Here is a 24,674-nt window from a genome sequence, read left to right as displayed (position 1 = left end):
TTTTGCTCTAGATTACATTTATGATTTATATATATATATATTTTCCTAAGATCTCCTGGCATATATTTATATTGAATTGAAATTGTTAACTTTTGCTTGACACGAGTAAAATCAGAGAAAGGACATAAACTCCTCTCTCTTGTATGTTTGCGTCGGAAAAACTCGACACAAATAAAAGAATATTTTTATATATTTTAACTTGCCATACAATAAACATAAAAAAAAGAAGCAAAACCCTGCTATGGGGCTTTCTTCACCCCATCGCTGCGGGTGGTGGTTATGCTGTCGCTTTACTGTTTCTTTATATACATGTATAATATATGTATAAGGAAGTTAATTGGAGTACTAAAAAGTGTGATATTTAATTATTTTTTAACTAAAACTTTGATATATTCTCATTCATATTTTTTCCTCTACTTTTAAGTCCTCTTCACATGTTTTAACGTTTGGTAATTCACACTTTAATAGAAACTAAAATAAGAAATTTAAGGTGATGAAAAAAATAGTTAAAGGAGAAATATATCAAAATTTTAGTTAAAAGGTCAAAAACCATATTTCTTATTAGTCAAAGGACCTCCTTATGTATTAAGTTAAATTAATTAATTTTTATGGAAATTGTAAAAACTAACCATGTCTCAAAAAAAAAAAATTCAGTTTTGGCAATTTTTCTAAAAAAAAATCATTTTCAGCCACTCAAACAAACTAATTGCTGAAAACAGCCACTTTTCAATTTTGACTCGATCAGTTTTAACTTTGTCAATTATTTTTTAAATCTGTCATTTTTTTTATAAGTTTTAACCCATCTAGTTTTGATCCCGTCATATTTTCAGTTAAGTATAATTTTTAAAAAAATGAAAAAAATGACTACAGAGTATAATTAGTTTGTTTGAGTGGTTATAGAGTGTAATTAGTTTGTTTGAGTAACTAAAAATAATTTTTTTTTAAAAAAGTGGCTAAAAACAATTATGTACATTTGTTTTGGGCTAATTATGAATTCTTCCTGTATTTTTTTTATCTTTAATTCTCACAATCTTGCAAATGTTTTATCTCGTGACTTTTCACTTATTATTTTTCCTTTAAGTTGAAATAACAATAATATTCTTCCTTAGATTAAATTTTAATCATTCATATTTACATACCAATATATATATATATATATATAATCATTCAACCATGCAGTTGCATCAAGTCCTTCTAAGAAAGCCATCAATGATTAATATAATTATTATACTGAATTATCTTACAAAGTTAAATTAAAATGTCATATTACTTCTCTAAGATGAAAAGTTAAAACCTTATTTTTATTTATTTATTTTGCTTAATAAAACCTCATTTTTATTGAAGAACTTATTGTAATTTGAATTGAAATTTTGAAATAAAAAATGATTATTCTATTTAAATAAAGAGAAGACTTCTTATAATAATAAAATTTAGTTTTGCGGGTAATAATAATGCACATAAATCTAAGTTAGGAATTCTAAAATAGAAGAATGGATGGTAGGACAAGTATGAGTATGGATTATTAAGAAATGAGTTTTTTACTCAACTAAAATTTTGACATATATTTTTTTTAATTGAATTTTATTTTTTATCACCTTAACTATGGATTATAGTTTTTTACTCAACTAAAGTCTCTTTACATTTTATAACATTCGTATTATTCATGTTTTAAGACAAACAAATGATTGAAAGATAAAATATGTTAGAATTTAGTTTGAGAAATTAAAATTTCTCAATAGTAAAAGAAACTCTATTCTAACCCCTAGGACATATGTCAAATTATTGAATTACGATAAGTTGAGATTCAAATTAAGAAATCGTAATTTTGATTTCTTATACTGCATAGTAAGACAAAGTCTTTATCAGTAATTTATCTATTTTATCAAAATTATGAACACGAAGATGAGAAATCACCTAAGAACATTAATGCAAGAGACCAATATTTAGCATTTTTATTTTGTTAATGTCATGATTTAGATTATTTTAAGTTGTTTATGTCATGTTTGGGAATAATAAAAAATATTATATTATACGCATCCTACAATATAAGGTTTATCGGACGTAAATAAACTCAGAGGGAGATGTGAGCCTCACTTGTCCCCCCTTGCGTGTGGAGTGGCACTATGGGACATCCTCAATTAGTGGTATTTCAGTGTTTGAAACTTTCTCAATTTAATAAGTGTTGTGTGCTGTTTTCGAATGACAGAAATTTATAATATATTAATTTTTGGTAGTAAATTAAATAGATTTTAAATGTACATAATAGTTTATAAATTATGTATGTTCAGGAAAATAATCAAAAATAAAAATTTAATCTTTAATAACTAATGCAAAAAATATATCCATCAAATCGTTGGACTGAATTAAACCAAAAGAAAATGAATATTGTGTTTCAAAAACCAAAACCCAAGTTTGGGTACCGCCAAACTTAGCTATCGTCTCGGTTTTGGGATAATAATTATTCTAATAAATTATGTTATTGAGAGTAACATCACAAGTTTGCTTTCTATAGGGTCCAAATTATTCATAACAATTATAGTTGTCCATCTCCCCCGGAAGAACCAGACTTTGGGGATCTTGGAACCCCAGACATGGATTTCTGAATAGGCTACAAATAGGCACCATTGCGAGGAAACCCATAAGCTCAAACGCATAATATATAGAAACCCTGGTGGTGCTCTCTCTCTCTCTCTCTCTCTCTCTCTCTATGTGTAGCAGCAAAGACAGCCCTTCTTGCCCTCTATGTGTAGCAAAGAAGACAGCCCTTCTTCTAATTACTTCTAACAATGGCCAGCCCCACCACCTCTCTGCCTCTCTATGAAAGATTCACCCGCAGAAACCACATTTCTCGGGCCATTGAACTTATCATCCTCTTCCTCCTGCTCTCTCTCCTCCTCGATCGACTCCTCTCTCCCAAAATCCATGGATTTGCCTGGCTCCTGGCCTTTCTCTGCGAGTCATGGTTCACTTTCATGTGGGTTCTTCTTGTCAGCACCAAGTGGAACCAAGTCGAGTTCAAAGCTTACCCTCACCGCCTCTTGCAAAGGTATATGTTCATGTGCCCATTTCTCGATTTCGAGTTTATACGAAAGTGAGGAATCTTATCCACAGAAGACTTTTTCTAACTCTCTGCTTGTTTGTCTTTGGATGGTCGATTGGATAGGAAAGTGGAGCTCCCTCCGGTGGACATGTTTGTGACAACGGCTGATCCAGTCTTGGAGCCGCCAATCGTCGCTGTGAACACCGTGCTCTCCATGTTGGCAGTCGACTACCCGGCTGATAAGTTGGCCTGCTACGTCTCCGACGACGGCGGCTCCCCTCTCACCTTCTACTCGCTGGTTGAAGCCGCAAAGTTTGCCAGGCTATGGGTTCCTTTCTGCAAGAAGTACGGCATCCAGCTCCGGGCTCCCTTCCGGTACTTTTCCGGCCAGTCCTCGTCTTCCCAGGATGCTTTCCCGGAGTTCGGGCAAGAGAGGAAGAAGATCCAGGTGGGTGTATGATTCTTAATTAGTTTATTATGACATCGTTTTAATTAAGCACTATGCCAGAAGATTGAAGCCACTCTGTGTCTTCTCTTTGCAGTATGAGTATGAACAGCTTCGGCGGAGAATTGAAGAAGCAGCCAGAAAGCCTCTGCCTTGTGAGCTCACCGGCGAGTTTAGGGATTTCTCAAACATACAGAGTAGGAATCACCCAACCATAATTAAGGTATTTACTTTACCAGTACAAACTTATTGCTTTTTTTTTTTTTTTTCTAATTGCAAGTACAAATTTATTTAGTAAGCCCACCTGTGTATAAATTAGTATATTAAAATTAAGCTTATCAATCTCCAGCTCCGTCGCTGTCCTGCCTCTTCATAGTTATATATATTCCCTCCTTGCCTCCTCACGTGCTTGTCTTTTTTGCTTGGATTTACTCCAGAGCTGACCAGATTTAGCAATTATGGAAGGGAAATGTTATTTAAATATTTTATTATGATTTAATTTGATTTGATATTTTTTATTAATTAAATATATAATATAATATAATATAAAATTTGTCCTATTAATTGTCAGTACCAATTTTTAAATTAAAAAAAACAGAAATGCTACTGTATCTCTCCCTCTTCTCTCTCTATTTTATGGAACGTCAATGCAAATGTGTGATGTGATTTTTCTTTTTATAAAAGGTGAAAAATAGCAAAAGGCATAAGTATGTCCCAACTTTTCCTTGGAATCATTTAGCCCCTTAATTTTAAAGTGGATCTCATACTCTTGAATTTTTTATTTTAGAATAATTACACTTCAATTTTTTATTTTGTAATAATAACACATTTCTTGTCCAATCAACATAGCGCATAGCATAACTTTCACGCATGGTTGTGTGTGCAATGGCTAAAATTTTCAATTTCTTTTTTCTTCATTGATGATCTCTCACTTTTCTCGCCACTATCTTCGACCTTTTGCCTTTCGCGTCACAACCAACTGACCCTTTGCCTTTCTCGCTGTTGTTGGCCAACCTCTTGCCTACCTCGTCATTGACTGATCTCTTGCTATCATCGATCGATCGATCTCTCGTCTTTGTTGGCCTTTTTTTTCTTGTCGTTGACCAATCCTGATCTCGTCTTCCTCACATGGACAAACCAATTGATCTCTTGCTTGCTACACAAATATCACGCGTCATCGACCAACCAATCTTTGGCCTCCCTTGTGCTGATTGATCGACTGACTAACCTCCATCGCGACTATGTTTCCTCTTCCTCATGTCAAGGAATCAACTGACCTCAATCGTGATTGTGATTTCTTTTCCATCGTGATTGGGATTCCTTTTCCTCACGCTGACCAATTTCTCGCCTCCATTCGGCCCACCTTTGGCCTCCCTCATTGCCGATCGAGTTCTTGCTTTCTTCTCGCCGCCAACCCAATTGCATAGCGTGTGTAACTCATGCGTACTCAATTGTAATGTGAAGGATGTAAGCACCCCCGCCAGGATATCCCCAACCACCAGGACTACCCGAACGGGAGTGCCTACGGGAGGAGAAAAGAATGAAACACGAGACAAAACTACCCTGGCATGCATACACAAGATTTAAAACAACGGAAGCGAAACCATATATACATGCATGCACTACGGGTACCCCGCTAATACAGCAGTCACAAGATAAATAAATGAATATAGACTTCTATGCCGACATACACGGGACTCGAGGAAAGACCTGGCACAGTACAAAATAATAAAGTAAATCATACTCAGACATCAGAGTTGACAGGGAATGACGAGAGTGCCTGTACACCATACCGACTCTGCCGTTAAAAGCTGACTCCCTTGCCATGGCCTACGCTGCCACTACCTGGAATGATGGAAAGCAAAGTGAGTCGAGAGACTCAGCAAGCATAAAGAAAGAAAGACTGAAGGCTGTATAGATCCAATAAACTCTTCTCAAAATAAACCTCTATCTACACACAAGCCATGAGACGCTACAACACAATAGTATAGCATAATAAAAGCACATACCGGTCTTTGGGGCCCACACAAGACACACGGCACCCAAGTCCCATACCAACCTGCCGCTGCCCTGGACGGTAACAAATACCTCCAGCAAACCTGTGCGCGCTGTCCTAGGTCGGTACTCCCGTCACCCGTCCATGTCAGTACTCCCGACACCCGAGCCATAGCCTCCTTCGGAACGGTACTCCCGTCCGAGAACTATATACTACCAGTAGCTATGCAATGCACATAAAAATATAATGGCGTAATGAGCATCAACGTGATACAAGGCGCTCATACATCCAGGCATCAGGCCACGCTCCGCCCATATAGTAAATCACACGCGATGCATATGCCTGTGCTGGATGCAACCTGACCAAGCTAGAATGTCTGTGATCAAGCATAACCAAAACATGATAAATCCCAATATGCAACCCGTACCCATGTGCATACCAAACCATGCTATAATCACGTAACGACAGAGCCAGTCAACAGTGCTTGGCATTGGTCAACGGTCAGTGACCAGGAGATACTATCTGACGGCCTAAGATAGACCGTACGACAGTCACTCCGTCACCAAACAGCCGATCCTTGCCCCCATTGCACAACTGCTCTAGCCAATAAATAACCAAAAATCCATAATAATACTCGAACAGCTAAGAATCTAGCCCCGGGTGAGTACGACATCATTCCCATAGGCTTGGGGGTGGCACAAACCCCCGTAGGCAACCAACGAATAAAACCCTCGAGACCGGTTTAATAAATTAAATTTTAAAACAAACCGTTTAAAATTCCTTAATTTATTAACAGCCGAAACCAACGAAGGGAGGTCAAATAAATTGGCATCGAAAGAATCGACAATGAGAGTATAAAGAACTTGCCTTTTCGAAGATAGCCTTGGGCTCGTTTTGACCAAACGCGGTTAAAATTATACAAACTGCAATATCCCAATTATTGTCAAAATTAATAAAATTGGACCATAAACAAAATTTCGACCTCACAAAATATTAATTACTAACTTAGGTACATATCTGGTAAATTAAACCTTGAATTAAACTGGATTTAATCCGATTTTTGGCTCCAAATTTCTGAAATTTCCCCGCGTGCACGCTGGTTCTTTCTATAAATTTTTTGGCTGCTGGTTGCTGTAAAAACATGCCCGAAATTGGGCTTAAATTCGTGCAAAATGAGCGGCTAAGGGGTGGCCACGTGGCAGCACTAGGGCGGCCGCTGGAGGCCACCGCCTCTATCCCAAAACGGCGTCGTTTTGGATGCCTGGCTAATTAAAAATCAGCCCAAAATCTCAGCCTCGCGTGCGCAGCACCTGCGGATCGATCCCGCGTCCACGCTCGCATGCCCGCGCCACCCACACGCCCTTCACCTTATACTACACCCATTAAATTTAAAGGGACCTTTGGTCCCTTTTACGGAAACCGCACCAGCCACCCCCAACTTCCATTATATACATAAACACCCCCTATACTAATTATAGTAATGCCTGAAACTTCTAAAAATCTCACAACTTAATTTATTTTAATTTTTCTCTAATTTTGGAAATTCCTAAAATAACAAAATTAATTATCTTAATTTCTTATTTCCTTAAAACCTCATAATTTATTTTTATTTAATATCAATAAATTATTTTAATATTTCTTTTAAATTAAATTACTTCAAAATTAAATTAATTGTCATTAGGGGGCGTCACAAGGGATGTGATTGTTCTAAAATTAAAAAATTGAGGGGTGTAAGAGATTCATTTTAAAATTGAAGGGACTAAATAACTCCAAGAGCAAACTTGGGGGTATATTTATGCCTTTTGTCAGTGAAAAATACACTCACTAATCACTTGTGTACTTGAATTACACGTCAATTAACTCTATTTTAATTATTTATCTCTTTCAAAGAACAATCACTTACCATCTACTTTTCCTAGTACCCTCCCATAAATGGTTTATGATCACATTTTTAAAAGGGGGATTAAATTTTTTTAATTAATTTAAAGGTTAAATTTATATTAGTTTTAGTTTTCTGGATGAGATCAAATTTATTTTTAGTTTATATTTTTTTAATTTAATTTTTTTATTGAGTTGGTTAGGATTATTGTTATTTTAAATTTATTTTTTCTTATTAATTTATAGATTATACCATACCATCAGTGATAGATTACGAATTCAATATGGTCTATTTCCCTTATTAGCTCCTTATAATTTATATCTCACTCAATAGTTGATAACCAAGTTCAATATTATTATTTAGGTGAGATAAGTACCTAATGGCAAGTATATGTAACCAGTGCCACATCTAATTAACCATTCAAACCTAATTTATTATCTGATTTTAATTTAATTTAATTAATCAGGTTATATGGGAGAACAAGGAAGATCATTCAAAAAACAGATCAGTGCCACATCTTGTCTACATTTCCAGAGAAAAACGCCCCAATCACCCACATAATTTCAAAGCTGGTGCCATGAATGTACTTGTAAGAATTTTAATTATTTTACATTTGTTATTTGTTTATACTTTAAATCTATTTATTTATAGATGGTTATTGTCATAGAAAATGATACATTTATGGAAAACAAAAACACAAAGCCATTTGATAAATTTATGTATGTTAATTTGTTTTGTGTAACACAAAAACACAAAGTCTTGTGTAATATAATTTTATTTTTATTTAACAGTTATAATTCTTTATAAAAAAAAGAAACACATATTTCAAAGCAAAAAAAAAAAAAAAAACTATGTTTTCTATTTTATACTTTAATTAAAATTTGAAAAACAAAAATGATAACAAGCTTAGGCTGCCTTCTCTTTACTTTTTAATTTTTAGTTTTGAGTTTTAAATTCATTTTCAGATTTCTATTTTGGTCGTCTGTTTTTAGAAAATTAAAAACGCATTCTCTTTATCATTTTGAAAAACTATTTCTCAAAACAGAAAATTAGAAAATGCGTTCTTTTTAAAATTTTGAAAATAATTTTACTAACATTTTATTCAATAAATTTGATTATTTAGTAAATTAAAAATATTTAATATTTATAAATTATTAAAAAAAATATCTACATTTTAAAGTTAATAAATTTTGTAATTTTTTTCATTATAATAATAAAATATAAATAAATAAATAAATGTGTTTTGATTTTAGAGTTTGTTTCAGATGAAAATACTTAAAATAACTTTTTGCTATTTTGAGTTTTTTTTATAATTTTTTTTTGTTTTCAAAAATGCATTTTTAAAAACGGTAAAGAGAATGTATTTTTATTATTTTAAAAAATTAAAAATTAAAAATAACTTGAAAATAACAAAGAGAAGGGACCTTTAATTTTTCATTTGATATTATTGTTTGTGCCATGAAACTAACAGGCAAGAGTCTCTGGGGTCATGACTAATGCTCCAATCATGTTGAATTTAGACTGTGACATGTACATCAATAATTCCCAAGTTGTCCTTCATGCCATGTGTTTCTTAATGGGCATCAAGAATGAAAGGGATTGTGGATTTGTTCAATCTCCCCCATTATTCTATGACGGATTGAAGGATGACCCGCTTGGAAATCAATTCGTGGTTTTTCATGAGGTACGTGATTTCTTTTTAGATATTAGGGTATATACAAAAATCTTATTAATATTTGACAAGAAAATAGTTTTTATTAAATTTAAAAAGACTTATATGAGATTTAAATGATCATTACGAGACTAAAAAGTAAAATCATAGATCTCGAGTTCTTAACTTAATGGAGGTTGTCGAAAAAATATCACAAAAATCATAAATGCTAAAAGTAAATTGCAAAAAATTTTAGGTAAAAATGACTTTTCCCTATTGTTCAATAGTTTGTTGATTGTTTTTACAAATTTTTTTAATCTAAGCTTTAGATAAGTCTTTGTTACACTAAGTTTAACATAGCAAACCTTAGGTTATTGTGCTGCAGATGATCATGGGGTTTTGTTGCTTACTTGTACTGGCTTTAATATTAATAATGAGCTGCTATTTAGCAAAAAAAAAAAAGAAAAGGGAAAAGACATAACAAACCTTAGGTTTATTAATATTTATTTTGGTTAAATTGGTTTATTTGGGTGGTGTTGTATCAGTACATAGGGTATGGAATAGCAGGGATTCAAGGACCGTTCTACCATGGAACAAATTGCTTCCACAGGAGAAAAGTCATCTATGGCTTATCACCAAATGACAAGCAAATCAATGGTGATAAAATTATCTACTCACCCTGTATCTATTAAAATGATTTACCAGTTAAAATTTGTGCAATTGATTATATGATTAAAAATTAAAATTCATTAGTTTTGTTATTTATTTGTGATCTTGGTGATAGGAACATTGAATAACATTGAAGCATTAAAGAGCATTTATGGAAGCTCATTGGAGTTCAGCAGATTAGCAATTGAAGCACTGTCAGGATTGAGGACTGGCACTTCACGATCACATGATGATTTGTTGAGTTCCATAGAGGCAGCTCACATTGTTGCTGGCTCTGACTACGAGTGTGGTACCAAATGGGGCAGTGAGGTTGGAGCATTTTCCTCTTATCACTCATTTTTTTACTCTAGAAAGTAAAAATAAGATGTTACTTTCAAGATTTTAAAGAAAATCTTTACAAAATAAGACTCAAACAAAATAAGATTTCCACTTGGACTTTTCAAGATGTTTGTTGAGTATGGTGAAGCATTAACTCTTTAAACATTGTCTTTTTGATAAAGGAATGGAGAGCCAATTGGCAACCGCTTATTGGTTGTTCTAAAACATTGTTATTTAGGAATCCATAAGCTCGGAGAGCCAAACTATAACCCCTCTCGTCGTTTCATGGCTCATTTGATTCTCCCCGTACTATCTTGTTGTTTAACCTACTGCAATTGAAGCTGTTGATATGATTCCCATATTTCATTTCTACCGCTGCTTCTCATTGATTTCTTGAGATTTGTGCAGAACAACTTATTATCTTCTAAATGTTTCAATCTGTCTTCTCCATTTTCATTTTTCTTTGTACAGATTTTTGTTCTCTCTAATTCTTAGAGCTTTGCCTCTGATTTTTATTTTGTGGTTATGAGCTATTTTTGTTAGCGAACTATTGAGTGTACAATAAGTGAGTGAGGTATGTATATAGAGGCTATAATCGATTTTTTTGATTAGTGCAATGAGCTCTTTTTGCCTGAACTCAATGTAAATGTAGCCTTATTTAAAGGGTAAACCACGGTAAAAATCTTTGTGTGCCATTTATACTTTTTTTTTTTTATTTATTTCTATATATTTTCTATTGAATGTTCTTTATAGATTTTTGTTTTGAATCTAAGTGTTTGGAGTGGCCGAGGCTTTCCTTGTCCCAACAATGTTATTTATTTTTTATAAATAATTTTTAAAAATATATTTAAAAAAATCATAAATAAGGTTTTTGTCCTGAAATAGGTTGGATGGATGTATGGAACTACATCAGAGGACGTGTACACTGGGCTTTGGATCCATGGGAAGGGTTGGAGATCGGTGAACAGTACGCCAGAGCCACCTGGGTTCTTGGGCTGTTCACCCTCTGATGGGCCCGTAGCAGTGGGCCAGGAGAAGAGGTGGGCCACTGGGTTTCTTGAAATCCTGGTCAGCCCAAAAAGCCCACTCATTCTCACGCTCAAGGGAAGGCTCCAATTCCGGCAATGCCTGGCCTACTTATGCATCCTTTTTTGGGCCCTACGGTCCATTCCCGAGCTCTGTTATGCTATTCTGCCGGCCTACTGTATCATCGTCAACACTCATTTTTTGCCCAAGGTAAGTCGATAAGCTCATTTAGTGAGTTTTTAATATTCTTATATTAAACATAAAAATATTTATTTTAATAATTGAAAAAGTAGAGGATGACGAGATAGTTGCTCATGCCATGCAGGTGGGAGAAGGAGGTTTCTGGACAATTACCTTTCTTTTCCTCATCTACAACTTGTACGCTTTATCTGAGTACCTGCGAGCTGGTCTCTCAATTCGTGCATGGTGGAACAACCAGAGAATGAGAAAGATCGCTGCCATGAACGCTTGGTTCTTCGGAGCTCTAAGTGTGGGGCTCAAGCTCCTCGGAATATCAGACATTGTTTTCGAAGTCACCCAGAAAGACCAACCAACAGTTACTGATGACAACAACAATGATGCCAATGCCAATGCCTGGAGGTTGACGTTTAACGAATCCCCAATATTCATACCGGGAACCACAGTCTTGCTAGTGAACCTGGCCGCCGGATTGCTAGGGTTCCGCTCTACTGGTAGCGGGGATGGGTTTGGGATAGGGGAGGTTGTTTGCAGTGTTTGCGTGGTGCTGTGTTTGTGGGCATTCTTGAAAGGTCTCTTTGGCAGGGGGAAATATGGGATTCCGTTGTGGACCATTTATAAGTCGGGGGCTCTAGCTTTGTTGTTTGTGCAGTTGAGCAAATGGGCCTCGTCCGATTGAGTCTGATTTGAAGAAATTAGTTGGTTTTTTTTATCTTTCTGAGCTTAATTTATTTTTCTTTTCTTTTTCTTTAAGGCCATAACTTGTAACCTTATTTGAGGTCTAATTAGTTTCAAAGGTATTTCAATCCAAGGTTTAACAAGCTTGAGGAAATAGCATGTTCTTGGGCCCATTCCAAATGTACCTAATCTATTATACTATTTGGATCCAATTATAAAATTTATGCCAGTTGTTGGGGTTGATTATATCACATGTCATGCTTTGGGGCCTGCCTTGAGCTATGTTGCAATTGTGGGATGCTGGAGAAAGGAAGAGAAATGGAAAGCAAAAGGTAGAGAAGACATGGAAGAGAAGGAATGATGTTAGTTAATGATGAGATATTATAATTTAATTAATAATTGATATATATATATATAGAGAGAGAGAGAGAGAAATAGTGGGGAGGGGGGGTTATGTGACGCCCCGTCCCCATTACTGGGTGTTATCGTAATCCAGGGTTACATTAGTAGGTCTCACTCCGGAGGCCAACTATGCCTTAACAACAGGGGATAAAGATAACATGGGCGCCCTGGGTAGGATCCAGGCTTCACTGTCTCCGGACATCGAGGATTCGGTATCTAAGACTCATTTGCAGCAGAAGAACACTCGAGTCTCGAATTTAACCTGTGCCTTATGAGCAGATTAATAAACTGCAATTAGGGTATATCACAACTTACTCACACAAAGTACTCATTAAAAGTAACAAGTCCAACTGGGAAATACAAACAACGTTTAACACAACCACAAAATAATTATACGACAGACACAAGTTACTAGACCGCATTCCTATCATGGGTTGTCATTCGCATCATTTAGCTGGTCTTCGACATACACCGCCTTCCCCTTACTAGTCCTTGAACTATCTCTGTGGTTAGTGGGAATGAAAGGGGTGAGTCATTGGACTCCGTAAAGATAATATGCAATGCAGTAAATTATTAAGCATGATATCATAGATAAAAATAAAGTACAATATGCATGTAAGCCCGTCTACTGCACCTATCTCAGGCTCTAGGTAGCTCCTAGTGGTTTCCTCCAAGACCCTATCTCGAGACTCCCACGGTCAGAAATTCACAGCCTCATGCCTAGGCACTCCCTCAACATCGTATGCAAGCCATGACAAAAGTAATTTACACATAGAGCATATTAAACTCTTACCTCGAGATACGTGTCGCCTGGTAATTTGTACCGTTGACGCACTCAATTCCCTTAACAAAAATATTTTCAAAGCAAGGTCAACTCGTAATTAAATTCATTTAACTACCGAATCCACTAAGTTATTAATTAACTAATTAACAAATTTAGACATTGTCCCTTACTAATTAATTTAGCTAACTAACTAATAATTAAATTAACTAATTAGAATAAACTTTAACTTAATCAAGCTAATACACCACCTCACTAATCAATTCATCAATTGACTAATGATAGAATAGCTTTAAAATTGAACATACCTTACTGCTTCTGCTTCTCCTCAAATTGACATTCACTTCTCCTGCCCTTAATTATACTCCCAGACTTCCTATTTATATTCTTACTCACTGAGCATTCTCATTTCAGAGCATGATTGGGTAGTTTACTCTTAGGAGAATATCATTTATATTCTTCTCAAGTTCCAAGAGCAATTGCATCAAAATGTGAAGAAAATTTGGGCTGTGGCGGACAAAAAAAAGGAAGACAAAGCAGAAGGCAGCCCAAGGCCGCCACTTGGCGCGACCAGGAAGGCCGCGCAGCCGCACGCTAGGCGCCTCATGGTGCCCTGAAACGGTGTCGTTTGGTGCCTAGCTGGGAATAAAAATTCCCAGCTCTCCCTTTGCACCTACCAAGACTCGATCCCCTGCCCCCTCACATGTACACGTGCATAGTCAACCGCTCGGTTTAGCCACCTCCTTGCTTCATATTACACCAATTTTATATTTAAGATGACTTTTGCTCTAGTTTCCATTATTTCCATAATTACTTCCAAGTAAAAATAATTAATTACCTTAATTTTTCATTTCCTCAAAACACCATAAATAAATATTTTCTCCAAAATTTTCAAATATTCAATAATAACCTCAACCAACTATTATATTTTTTTTTTTTTCAAAATTTTGGGATTTGCAAAAAATTCGGGAGGTTACAGCTTATAAGTGAGATTGATCAAAAATCTTGCATCAAAGCAAAAGGAGAAGAAAGAGGAATAGGTGCAATACCGAATCTACTACTCTTTTTGCCAGCGGATTGAGCCTTCCCTAATTCAACGGGTTGAGTCTTTCCTGAGTTTCACCTCTCCTCTTGGCTCTCACAGACCAGGTAGGAGTCCAAAGGGATCCTCATGTTCTTCTGACTGCTTGTTGAGTTTCCCCACAACAAACAAATTTTAATTATTGTTTTCGACAATAACAGCTACAAATAAATTTTCTCCTCCAAAGTTGACAAAGCAGAATTACAACATTTTGTGTATCCAAGTGAAGGGACTTTTGGGATCACTTGACGTATGAGACCTTGTTCAAGATGGTTACGTAGAACCAATCAGTGCCAAAGCTTAAGTAACTTTATTACAAGGAGAAAAGATTGAGCAAAAGAATCAAATGAGAAAAGGCAAGAAGGCGTTGTACACCATTTACCAAGGTATTGATGAAAATATGTTCGACTTGGTTGCCTCGGCCAAATCCTTCAAGGCAACATGGGACTCGCTTCAAAAGTCCTTTCAGGGAGTTGGCAAGGTGAAAAAGACTAGCTTGTCTCAGTTTGAGATGTTGAGACGAGGAAATTCATAGTCAATGATTGATTATGTCTCATTTACGAACTCGAATGAAAGAATAATTACATATTAATCAAATTAACATGAAACTCTATAATATTCATTTATTCATTCACATCCAAGACCATGATCAGCCTGTTTAATCACATCAAACCATTTCGAATTCACATTCGAAAATAAAACATGCTCATGTCAAGAATTAACTTTTGGGCACCCGATATCTCATGTCTAACATGCATATGTTGTTATCCAATGTAATTCATTTAGATACAACAAATGCCGTAATTCTGCTTTGTCCATTTTGGATGAGAAAATTTATTAACTCTTAACGACATATTGACACCTACCATTAACTATTAATAGCGTTGATAATACAACAGGTGCACAGATTTGGTTTTGGACACCATACTTTCTAGTGTGTGACTTTTTAGGTTTACCGCCCAGTAGCAATCAGATAACATCAAACACCTTTGATGCCAGTCGAACACTTTGATCCATCTCAAGAATCTTTCCATCTTCTTGAGAAATTCTAACAATCCTGAGTAACGCTTAGCAATAGCTCAGGATAATATAAAAAATAATGAAATCTATTCATATGTGAACCTATTATAGCTAACAATTACTGTGTAATAAAATTCTTCTATCACCTACCATTTCAACCGAGTGAGAGTCATAGAGTAATAAACTCACAAATCCAATAATTATGTGTCTAATCTCATTAGTGTGACTAGATGACATTAGAGAACTCATTTCTTGATTAGTCATTTTTCCTTGGCGAAGGACTTGACATTCATCTTATGTGGCTTTGTATCATTAGTGCATCAATAAATCTCGCATACAAGACAATTGTTTTGCTTCAAATCAAAGAATCAATTACACAATCACAGTTAAAGAACAAGATCATCCACCATGTCATGTGATCTATCATCATCGTCACATTCGAAGTGTTATTCAACCAACAACCACCAATGAGTTTACTACGAGCATCATATTTTGTGGTATGTGACTCATCACCCTTTATAAGTAATCAAAGTAGTAAACTTATGTGTTGATATGTAGTTGATTAATTAGAGTCCTCATTATAAAAATTTAAGAACCAAGAACATTTAAGAACCAAAAAATCTAGCCATATATTCTTAATAACTTAAGAATAAGATCTTAAACAAAAAATCTAGAGACTCATTCATACAAAACTAAGAGTAATGAATGATGAAAATTTGCCTTTATTATTAATGTATAAAGATGCATCTTATAATTTATGTTTTAACAGATATTATCTAAATCTAGTATTAGAACACATCATTAACAAGGTAAACGTATACATGCATGCAAACACAATCAAATTCAAACCAATTAAACCAGACAATCAAATTCAAACCAATTAAACATGTTTATGATTGTGAAATCTTAGAGTTTATGCTTTATGTTTAGCTCAAGGGTAAGTAAATAAAATTTTGATGATAACAAAAATATTTATATGATATAAATATATTTTATTTGCTTTTTTTTAAGTAAAAAATATATTTTTCGTGTCTATGAATCTTAGGTCGACTAATATTTTAACCTAAATCGACTGAAGTGAGGTAGAATGTTTAAATCTCGTTGTAAGCTATTTAGATCGACGAAAATTATTCTTCGATCAACCGAAGTATACGCTAGAAAGTTTGGCCTCATGTCTTAGGTCGACCTGGCCATTGATCGAAGTTATGCAATTAGCTCCTAGACAACTTCGATCGATTGAAATTGTGCCTTCGATTGATCAAACTTCAATGGTCGTGTCTGATTGCACTTATGTTTTACATTTCTTTTTATTACATGCCAAGGGTTTTTGCAAAATGTTTTTTCTCCTTATACTTTAAAATCATCTCCAAATTTTTCCATGCAAAAAGGTAATATCTCTTTTTGAAGAAAATGCACTGACTTCTTTTTTTGGGGATCATGTCTCTAACTTGAGCTTTTTGTTTAAAAAAGTTTATGCTTAATTTTGTTTTTAGCTTGTCTCCCCGTCTTTTCCAAATTATCTTTTTAAATAATAATTTGTCTTTAATGTGTTGTGTTAGCCAAGATTTTTACGGCTGTTGTTGGAGATTGAAAAATGTTGAAAAGTTTTTAAATTTGAAAAGCATTTTATGTCTTTTTATGTAACAACTAGTTATCTGAAGATGTCTATATATAAAGAGTGAATATGAAGGTTTTTAGACTCAGAGAACAAATTATTAATAGAACATTCAAACAAGAGTGAGAAAATTTAAGTGTTAGACGTAATGGCTGATAAAATTTTCAATTGTTGGTGATTTGTTTGATTTGACTTTAGTTGTAAATTTATTATTTTTATTCACTTGTTGTGTGAGATGATTGAATTTGCTCACAGTGTGCTAATGGTTCTTGTTTAGACAAGAAATTGTATTTTGGTTCTAAATTCAATTAAAAACTAGTATTGATTCTCCTTAGTGGAACCTCAATCTTAATCTCGGAGAGAAATGACTAAACTTTTTGAAGAACTAAACCTCTATAAAATTATCTTATTCTTTGTGTTTGATTGATTTAAATTTTCCTAAATTTGCTTAATCACATTTTATTAAGATCACAAAAATTAAAAAAATTTAGCAAGAGTTAAAATTATCAAATTTCCTAAAAACTTTGATTGATTTAAATTTTCCTAAATTTTCTTAATCACATTTTATTAAGATCACAAAAATTAAAAAAATTTAACAAGAGTTAAAATTATCAAATTTCCTAAAAACTCAATTAGGAAGGATGTTTTTTTTTTTTGGACAACACTTTATTTTCAGTTAATTATAAACTAATTGTTTACTTATTGTCAAAGTGAATACATGTGGTAGTGCTCCTCCAAATCCTATACTCGAAGCACTGCAACAGATCCAATATATGAAATGGAAATGAGGAAACTAGGCCGAAGAAATAACACTCTTGTTCTTTCTTGAAAAGCCACACTCTCTTAGGAAAATACAGAAACAAAGGGGCTATTAGAATATCGCAAATTAAGCAAAAATTAATAATAAAATATAGCCATCTGTGTTAACATGTATATATATACAACATATACATCCATACATATATACACAGTGGATATTATATTGGAAAGAGAAAAAAAAAATATTAATATCTCTTGCCAATTATCTTTTTGTGGTCTTCTATGTTCTTATTCTTAATTACATTAGAAGAGGTAAATTATAGGACGGCTCATCACTAGAAGCCTTTCCATCAATGAGAAAGTTTACTGATAGCAGCCAAAAGGAAATCACCCCTTTTTGCCGACCTCTCTGTCATCATCATCTACCCCATTGTCATCATCGTCTACCCTAATCCATCTCTCTTTCTCTCTCCAATTTTTCCACGTACATGAGCTCTTACACACACACGTATGTATATATAAAGACAATGAAGTCAATGATTTTGCTATTGACAAAGACGAATGTATAGTATATATATATATATATATATATCATCCACGTGTTCTGTCATCATTATTAATAAAGACAATGAAGTCAATGATTTTGCTATTGACAAAGACGACGAAGCCATCCACAATTTTCATTGATTAATTTGAGATCAAATATCAAGTTTTTAAAGAAAAAAGAAAACTTGAATTTAGAATTTGAAAATGGTGATGATACAGACTTATATGCTTGTGAAAAATTACAGAGAATAAGGAGAAATGGCGGAAGGTAGACGATAAAACAGAGAGAGATGACCGTGGATAAGGAGATGAAAGGGGTTCCTTCTCCACCGTTGTCCTCAAGAGCAGCCGAACCTTCTCCGTAGATAAAAAGGATTCTAGTGAGGGGTGGGTACCAGCCAAAGTTAGTAATGAAGGGGATTTTATTTTCTTAATTAGCTTAATAAGGTTTAAATGACAAAGTTACTAAAGAAGGGGATCTAAGTGCGCTTTACCATTTTTAAAATTTTCTCACTTTTCGGATTTTAATTAATTTTGTAAGAATAAAAAATTTAATTTTTGAATGGAGAGTTATGCTGTTAGTTTAAATGTGACTGTTACGTAATCATTAGAGTTATAAAAATTGAAGTACATATTTGATAAAAGTTGAAGTTGGCAAAGTTTAAATTTTTTTTAGCAATTTGTCCTTTTAACACACCAGTTATTTCTGTATTTAACTCATTATCATACTTAAAAATCTCCCAAAAAGGTTTCTTTTCCCCCTCCCCATGTGCCTGAGGCACCAAATAATATCTCTACCTCTCTTGAAATGATTTTGTGGAGTACTAGAAAGAAATCTAAATGTTCAGATAAAACTATTCCACGAATTCAGTTAACACTCCTTCGGTAAAGGCACAGATTCATGAGATTGATAAGATGCCGAACTAAACAGTGAAACAGACAAACCAATGGCGAGTCACAGGACAATGAACAAAGTTTCTTCAATCATAGGACAAAGAAATTTCTGCAATCTAAGAATGTCGAGTAAGGGTGTAGTGGAAAATAAATTGTGTAAAAAAAGAAAACAATGACCTGATGCTCGAGAAGAGCAGTGCCGGTGTCCTCTACCGGGAACTTCTAACAGTCTACGAGACAATATGCAGGTTCTGGCATTTTACAGGGCCCGGGATTTATGACCTACTGCTCGACCACAGAGAAGAGCATTGCTCGGGATTGGATATTCGTCTCTCCATGAATTAGCAGGGGAATAAACTCGGAGATAGAATTGCTGGCCTAGATATTGTCGAGCCCAGTTCTCCGATCTTACATTCCACATTCCAACATTGTCCATCGGTATATATGCTGCAGTCCAGGACTTTGGGTATACCTGTGAATGCATAAATGGTGCATCAAGCTGGCCTTAAACAGATGGTCAGAAAATTGATAGTGGTAAAGAACTTGAGAATGAACTCAAGCAGGCAAATCCATGCGTCTCAGAAACAAAGCACCCTCACGTCATTCGAAGGATTTATGCATCTTTGAGATTTGGGTCAAACAAGTAACAAAATTTGATTTGTATACACAGTAAAGTTGAGATTTCAATCTTTAGAAAACAGTACTCAAAATTATCAAGCTCTGAGATTTACGTAACACGTTCTGTTTACCTGAACCGTGCTACGGGAAATTGTGTCCCTTAGATTGTAACTTGATCTGCTGTCTGGTGTCCACTGTCCTCCATCCATTCTAGTCATTCCATAAAATGGAAAACATAAGAAACCCTGCTTAAGTAGTTTCATTTGTTTTATGGCAGTATGGTAATAGAAAAGTGAACTTCATTCCTTGAGACCACTAGTTAAAGCTAAAATGAGCAGCCTAAACTAAACATAAGGATCTGCTAGCTAAGTCGAGACAGGAGGACTCACCCTACGACAAAGTAATTGTGGCCATCGATGTGCCAAGACTGCACTGTGTCTTCTTGATTCTCGAACACAATCTCAAGATAAGCTCGAAAATCAGCAGCCATGACAGATGTCTGGAGGTAAGCCCCACTGCCAGTTGGGGAGTCTGAAATGCTTCCAAGGGAGAAGACCCCCTGAATCTTGAAGTAATCAGCAAGTTTAAGGGGCGTGTCAGGTGGGATGAACGATATGCTGTTGACAGCATACCTCTGCTTGCCATTGATGATCGGGGCAGAGTTTGTAAGTCTGATGGTCCGGGTAGTGTTGATCAATCCATAATGATACGAGCCTTGCGGATTAGGCCTTGGTCCACTTGCCGTTAAATTTCGCCTAGTTTAGCAAATCACGTACCACGATTAGACATCCCCAAATTAGAGGACTAATATTACAGGAGATAAGTAACAAACGACATACCTAATGGATCGAGCTTGGTTAATTGACCAATCAATTTCGATTGTTGGTCCACCAGGGGGCAGACCAGAAACACTTGCTGCTGAGTTACTGTAATGAAGAATGGATGTTGCTGTGAGCACTTGGGAGGTGAAGCGTGTCGAGACCACGATATAGTAGTCCTGAGCGGGTTGATCAGCCGTGACCAATACAGAGCAGGACTGCCCCAAATGGACATCGAATGAATCATACACATTCTGCAGCGTGTGGATGCCTTCCACCTCAACCAGCAACATCTTGTGACCCTGGATTCTAACATTAATTGAAGTGGTAAGCCCCACATTTGATATTCGGAACCTGTAAGTCTTGCCTGGCAACAAGTTTTCACACTGTAAGATTGCAAAAACACTTTATACAAATGCACAAATAAAATCTCTTTTTTCTCTCAAAAGATTTTTGCTATGCAGGAGTTCACGATGACTCCTCACCTTGCTCAACTGTGAATGTGTATCCATTTGTTCCACGGCCATTGATAAGTAGGCCATCAGGGAAAGGAAGATTGTGTCCGCTGTCCAAAATGGCTTTTAAATCCTACAAGTAGATTGTTAGAATATTGTCAGAATATTTTCTATATCTTATAGATCTTTTATATATTCTTTACAATCTTCCCATACTTGTTTATTACCTATTTAGCTTAGTCATAAAACTCTATATATTCATTACATACATTCTATAAACACAAGATAATACAATGTATGATACAAGTTACAAGAATCTTATAAACAATAGGGCCAAAGATAAAATGACTGGTGTAGATTTTATGTAGCCGATCACACATGACAGGATGAAGTCTTATACATATTGTTTTCTTAGCGAGCTACTTACTGTGTGATTTTGTTTGAACCAGTCACCGGCCAGTATGGTGTAATCTCCGGAAGGGGGATTGAAAGGCACCGGGATCACAGAGCGGCTGGCGATTTTGAAGCCACCGAACCCACCGGCAGCCTTGTGGAAGGCAAGGGAGGGAAAGTAGAAGTAGCTGCCAATCTGGTCCTTGACTTGAAGGACATAAGTGAAGTTCTTCCCTGGTGGGATGGGACAGTTGGTGCCATAAACCCCATCCTGCCATGAGTTTCTTCTCTGCTGCACCCCATTCCTGCTCATCAATCACAGCATTTGCACATAACCGTTAAAACCCTACCATTTGACAGCAATACCAAAACTTGGAACTCTGATTTTCAATCCAAGAAGCATCCATTCTTATCAATCATTATTGAATCAACAACTGAGCAAATCTTCCATGAAAGCAAGAGATCTAAACATAGATACTGGACAGAGTTCCTAATCTGGCCAAGGTACTAATTAGAGTATAAAGTAATGGTTGATTATTATAATAAAAAAGTGAAAATCTGTTTTTATCTTGCATAAATGAATAAATAATCACAAGAAGAAATGGAGAAACACTGACCAGGAGAGGAGAAAAGGCTCGTCCAAGCTGTTGAAAACGTTGATAATCAGATTGTCATTGGTCACCGACTCAATCGACGGCCCGGGGAACTGGCCGTTTATCAGTATCCCCTGCCATTTCCACGAACATAGCGAATCAGAAAAAAGAAAAAGAAAAAGAAGAAGAAGCGGTTAAAGAAGACGAAGAAGAACCTGCTGTTTGACACCGAGAGGGTAGATATCGCCGTAAGTTACATTCCATGCATAGAACCTGTACGGATCTTCTCCGCCGATGCACGCCGCCCCCACGAGTAGAAACAGTGCCACCGTCATACACCGCCAACTTCTCTTCTCTTCCATCTTCACTCTCTCTCTCTCTATCTATCTATCTATTTGCTGTGTGTGTGAAATGAGAGATCAAAGCTACCAAACAGAGCCGCCTTAATTTCTTCTTTTTCTTTTGGTTTTCTTTCTTTTTCTCTTTTGCTCTGTAAAGAAAAAGAAAGAAAGAAACTAACGTTGCTCATTAACGTGCACTATGCCTCAGATGTGAAAGGAGGGAGAGAAGAGGAAGAAGGAGAAGAAGAAGAAAGGGAGGCTCTGAGCTGTACGTCCTCTGCCACTGTCGGCCGCCTCTCGCCGACCCTGCAAATCTAGCATGAAGGCCTGTTTGGTTGCTCATGAGTTCCTGCTTTCTGCATTATTATTATTATTATATCTAAAAATTGCAAAAAATTATGACTGCTGACATTTAAATGGTAAGAATTTGGAAATAAATTTTCTAAATTTAATTTATAAAGTATGTTATCCAAGAATAGTAAAACGATAGTGACAAGTTGATTATTAAATAATTATTTGACTCAGTGCCTTAATTCAGCGCGGCCTCGAGAAGGACAAAGACTGAGGAGTGAGGAGGCCTATTCATTGCTTATGTGCAGATAAAAACAAACCTATAAAAACTTCAATGATTGCTCAGTTAACTTAGAGCCATAAACCATTTTCTTACGTCAATTGCGTGCTTATATTTATTCACTTCAAACAACCAACCAAACTGTTGCTATAGGCGGCAAGTAACGTAAGGTACGGTAACAAAGAATGTTAGATTGGACACAGAAGAAAATGTTAAAACCAAAAACAAATGACTTACACTTACAGTGATGAAAATAGGCAAATCACACGACAGACATAAATTGCTAGAATCCTTGCCACCGGAAGTGGGAAGAATGGAACCTTAGGAAGTGCCATCGTTTCAAATTAAGAAGGGGAGGGGGGAAGAAGTGATTCGCCAATTCCCACGGATGTAATTTTACCAATGAGCCCATGTGACATATTCGATCCACTTCAGCTCTAACGTCAAAAGGATTCGATTTCCTTTCCCACGTTGACAGGGACCGCACTTGGTAGCCTATGTACGGGGGTTACCTCGGTTACACGTGGCACAGTGGTATTGTACACGTCTGTCCCATCAAGCTAATTAATCTCATCGGGGCATAATGTTTACTACGGAATACGCAAAAGTCGTCATAGTTTTTAAGTGCGCAGCCGGAAACTTAAGACTTACCATTTTTTTAAATAAATAAAAATGACTTAAATTGAATATTTTTGATAAATTATATAAAAAAAATTTTGCATTTAAAGTGATATGTAACTTACCTTCTTGTGCTTTCGATTACATCAAAAAACTCTTTATACTTTTAAAATATTACAATCAACTACAATTTATTGTTATTTTACATAATTTTATGTAATTTATTGGTTAATTAATATAAAATTTTATATTTTTTTGATATATTAAAATTATATAGGTAGAATTATGTATTTGTATGTAAATTATTATATAAAATTATGTAAAATAATAATAAATTATAATTGATTGTAATATTTTAAAAATATAAATTTTTTTTGATATAATCAAAAATATAAAAATAAATTACACATAACTCTAAATACATGAGAATTTCATATAAATTACCCTATTTTTTTTGAAAAAATAATTCTTAGATCACCACAGAAAGGGATGTTATGTTTATCACCCCAACTTCTTCTTTTATTTACCAAAACAAATTACAATATTTGTAAAAAAATTTATAAAATATATCTTTTAAAAGTAATTTCTTATAAAATTTTAGAAAAATATGGTTACCAATCCCAATGTATTTTGACAGAGATTTGAGGATCTTAGACGTTCGGCTGTCCCGCACAGCTGGCATATTTAACTCTACGCGTTGGTACTATCAGATCACATGGGTCCCATCTGACACAATCTCATGATCACAGCCGTTCATCTCTCACGGTACAGTACCGGATTAACTTAAAATACCACCCATTGTTTGAATTTATTTGTAAAATACCACCCTTTAAAGATTATTTTTTAAAATACCACTTTATTAACACTTACGCAAGCCACGTTTATATAAATATACAACGGCGGGCAGTGTGAACGCTGAACAGCGTCTTTATGATATCACCCACTGCCAGTTTTTCTAGCCATCTTTTAATTATATTTTTAAAAAATATTCTACAATTAAATTTAAAAAGTTATTTCTTATTTCTTAATAAGCCCAAGGTCATGACGTTTTTTCAGATGAATCTTCATAGGCTTTAACCCGAGATTAAAAGACCCAAGACCGTTACCATTCTCTTTTGGTAGCCTATTTTAAGAGTCAGGTCACAAACTCATCAGCCACTTTAGAGGAGAAATAGGCATTGGCTCATTTGCTCAAGTGGGGTGAAGCCCACTCAACTTAACCCTTCTAGCCCTCATATAAAAGGGCCTCTTTGCCCTTTGTCGTATTTC

General features: G+C 35.2%; 2 protein-coding genes across 2 annotated transcripts; one reads left to right on the top strand and one right to left on the bottom strand.

The window, feature by feature from the left end:
• The first annotated feature begins 2,508 nt into the window (after window positions 1–2,508).
• LOC127792355 (cellulose synthase-like protein H1) lies at window positions 2,509–12,130 on the top strand. The gene is made up of 9 exons (XM_052322824.1): window positions 2,509–3,046; window positions 3,164–3,488; window positions 3,583–3,708; window positions 7,827–7,949; window positions 8,832–9,044; window positions 9,557–9,668; window positions 9,796–9,989; window positions 10,884–11,234; window positions 11,350–12,130. The coding sequence occupies exons 1-9, from the start codon at window positions 2,787–2,789 to the stop codon at window positions 11,899–11,901; spliced, it is 2,256 nt and encodes a 751-aa protein (XP_052178784.1). The 5' UTR covers window positions 2,509–2,786; the 3' UTR covers window positions 11,902–12,130.
• A 6,855-nt stretch (window positions 12,131–18,985) lies between these two features.
• LOC127792356 (L-ascorbate oxidase homolog) lies at window positions 18,986–22,576 on the bottom strand. Its single transcript, XM_052322825.1, has 9 exons — window positions 22,489–22,576; window positions 22,091–22,365; window positions 21,900–22,009; window positions 21,317–21,587; window positions 20,920–21,022; window positions 20,456–20,801; window positions 20,006–20,371; window positions 19,748–19,826; window positions 18,986–19,470 (listed from the first exon to the last, which is right to left on the bottom strand). The coding sequence occupies exons 2-9, from the start codon at window positions 22,235–22,237 to the stop codon at window positions 19,258–19,260; spliced, it is 1,635 nt and encodes a 544-aa protein (XP_052178785.1). The 5' UTR covers window positions 22,238–22,365; window positions 22,489–22,576; the 3' UTR covers window positions 18,986–19,257.
• Window positions 22,577–24,674: the final 2,098 nt, after the last annotated feature.

This window comes from Diospyros lotus, chromosome 15 (assembly GCF_014633365.1).
Source record: "Diospyros lotus cultivar Yz01 chromosome 15, ASM1463336v1, whole genome shotgun sequence".
NCBI lineage: Eukaryota > Viridiplantae > Streptophyta > Magnoliopsida > Ericales > Ebenaceae > Diospyros > Diospyros lotus.
This window is presented reverse-complemented; position numbering and strand designations above follow the sequence as displayed.

What these genes read in the sequence shown, in the direction of transcription:
- LOC127792356 (XM_052322825.1), bottom strand. Translation starts at nt 22,237, where the DNA reads ATGGAAGAGAAGAGAAGTTGGCGGTGTATGACGGTGGCACTGTTTCTA. An exon ending in CTCTCGGTGTCAAACAGCAG is followed by an intron (nt 22,010 to 22,090) that starts GTTCTTCTTCGT and finishes TGGAAATGGCAG; the next exon opens with GGGATACTGATAAACGGCCA. An exon ending in AACCAAGCTCGATCCATTAG is followed by an intron (nt 20,372 to 20,455) that starts GTATGTCGTTTG and finishes TTGCTAAACTAG; the next exon opens with GCGAAATTTAACGGCAAGTG.
- LOC127792355 (XM_052322824.1), top strand. Translation starts at nt 2,787, where the DNA reads ATGGCCAGCCCCACCACCTCTCTGCCTCTCTATGAAAGATTCACCCGC. An exon ending in GTACCAAATGGGGCAGTGAG is followed by an intron (nt 9,990 to 10,883) that starts GTTGGAGCATTT and finishes GTCCTGAAATAG; the next exon opens with GTTGGATGGATGTATGGAAC. An exon ending in ACACTCATTTTTTGCCCAAG is followed by an intron (nt 11,235 to 11,349) that starts GTAAGTCGATAA and finishes CATGCCATGCAG; the next exon opens with GTGGGAGAAGGAGGTTTCTG.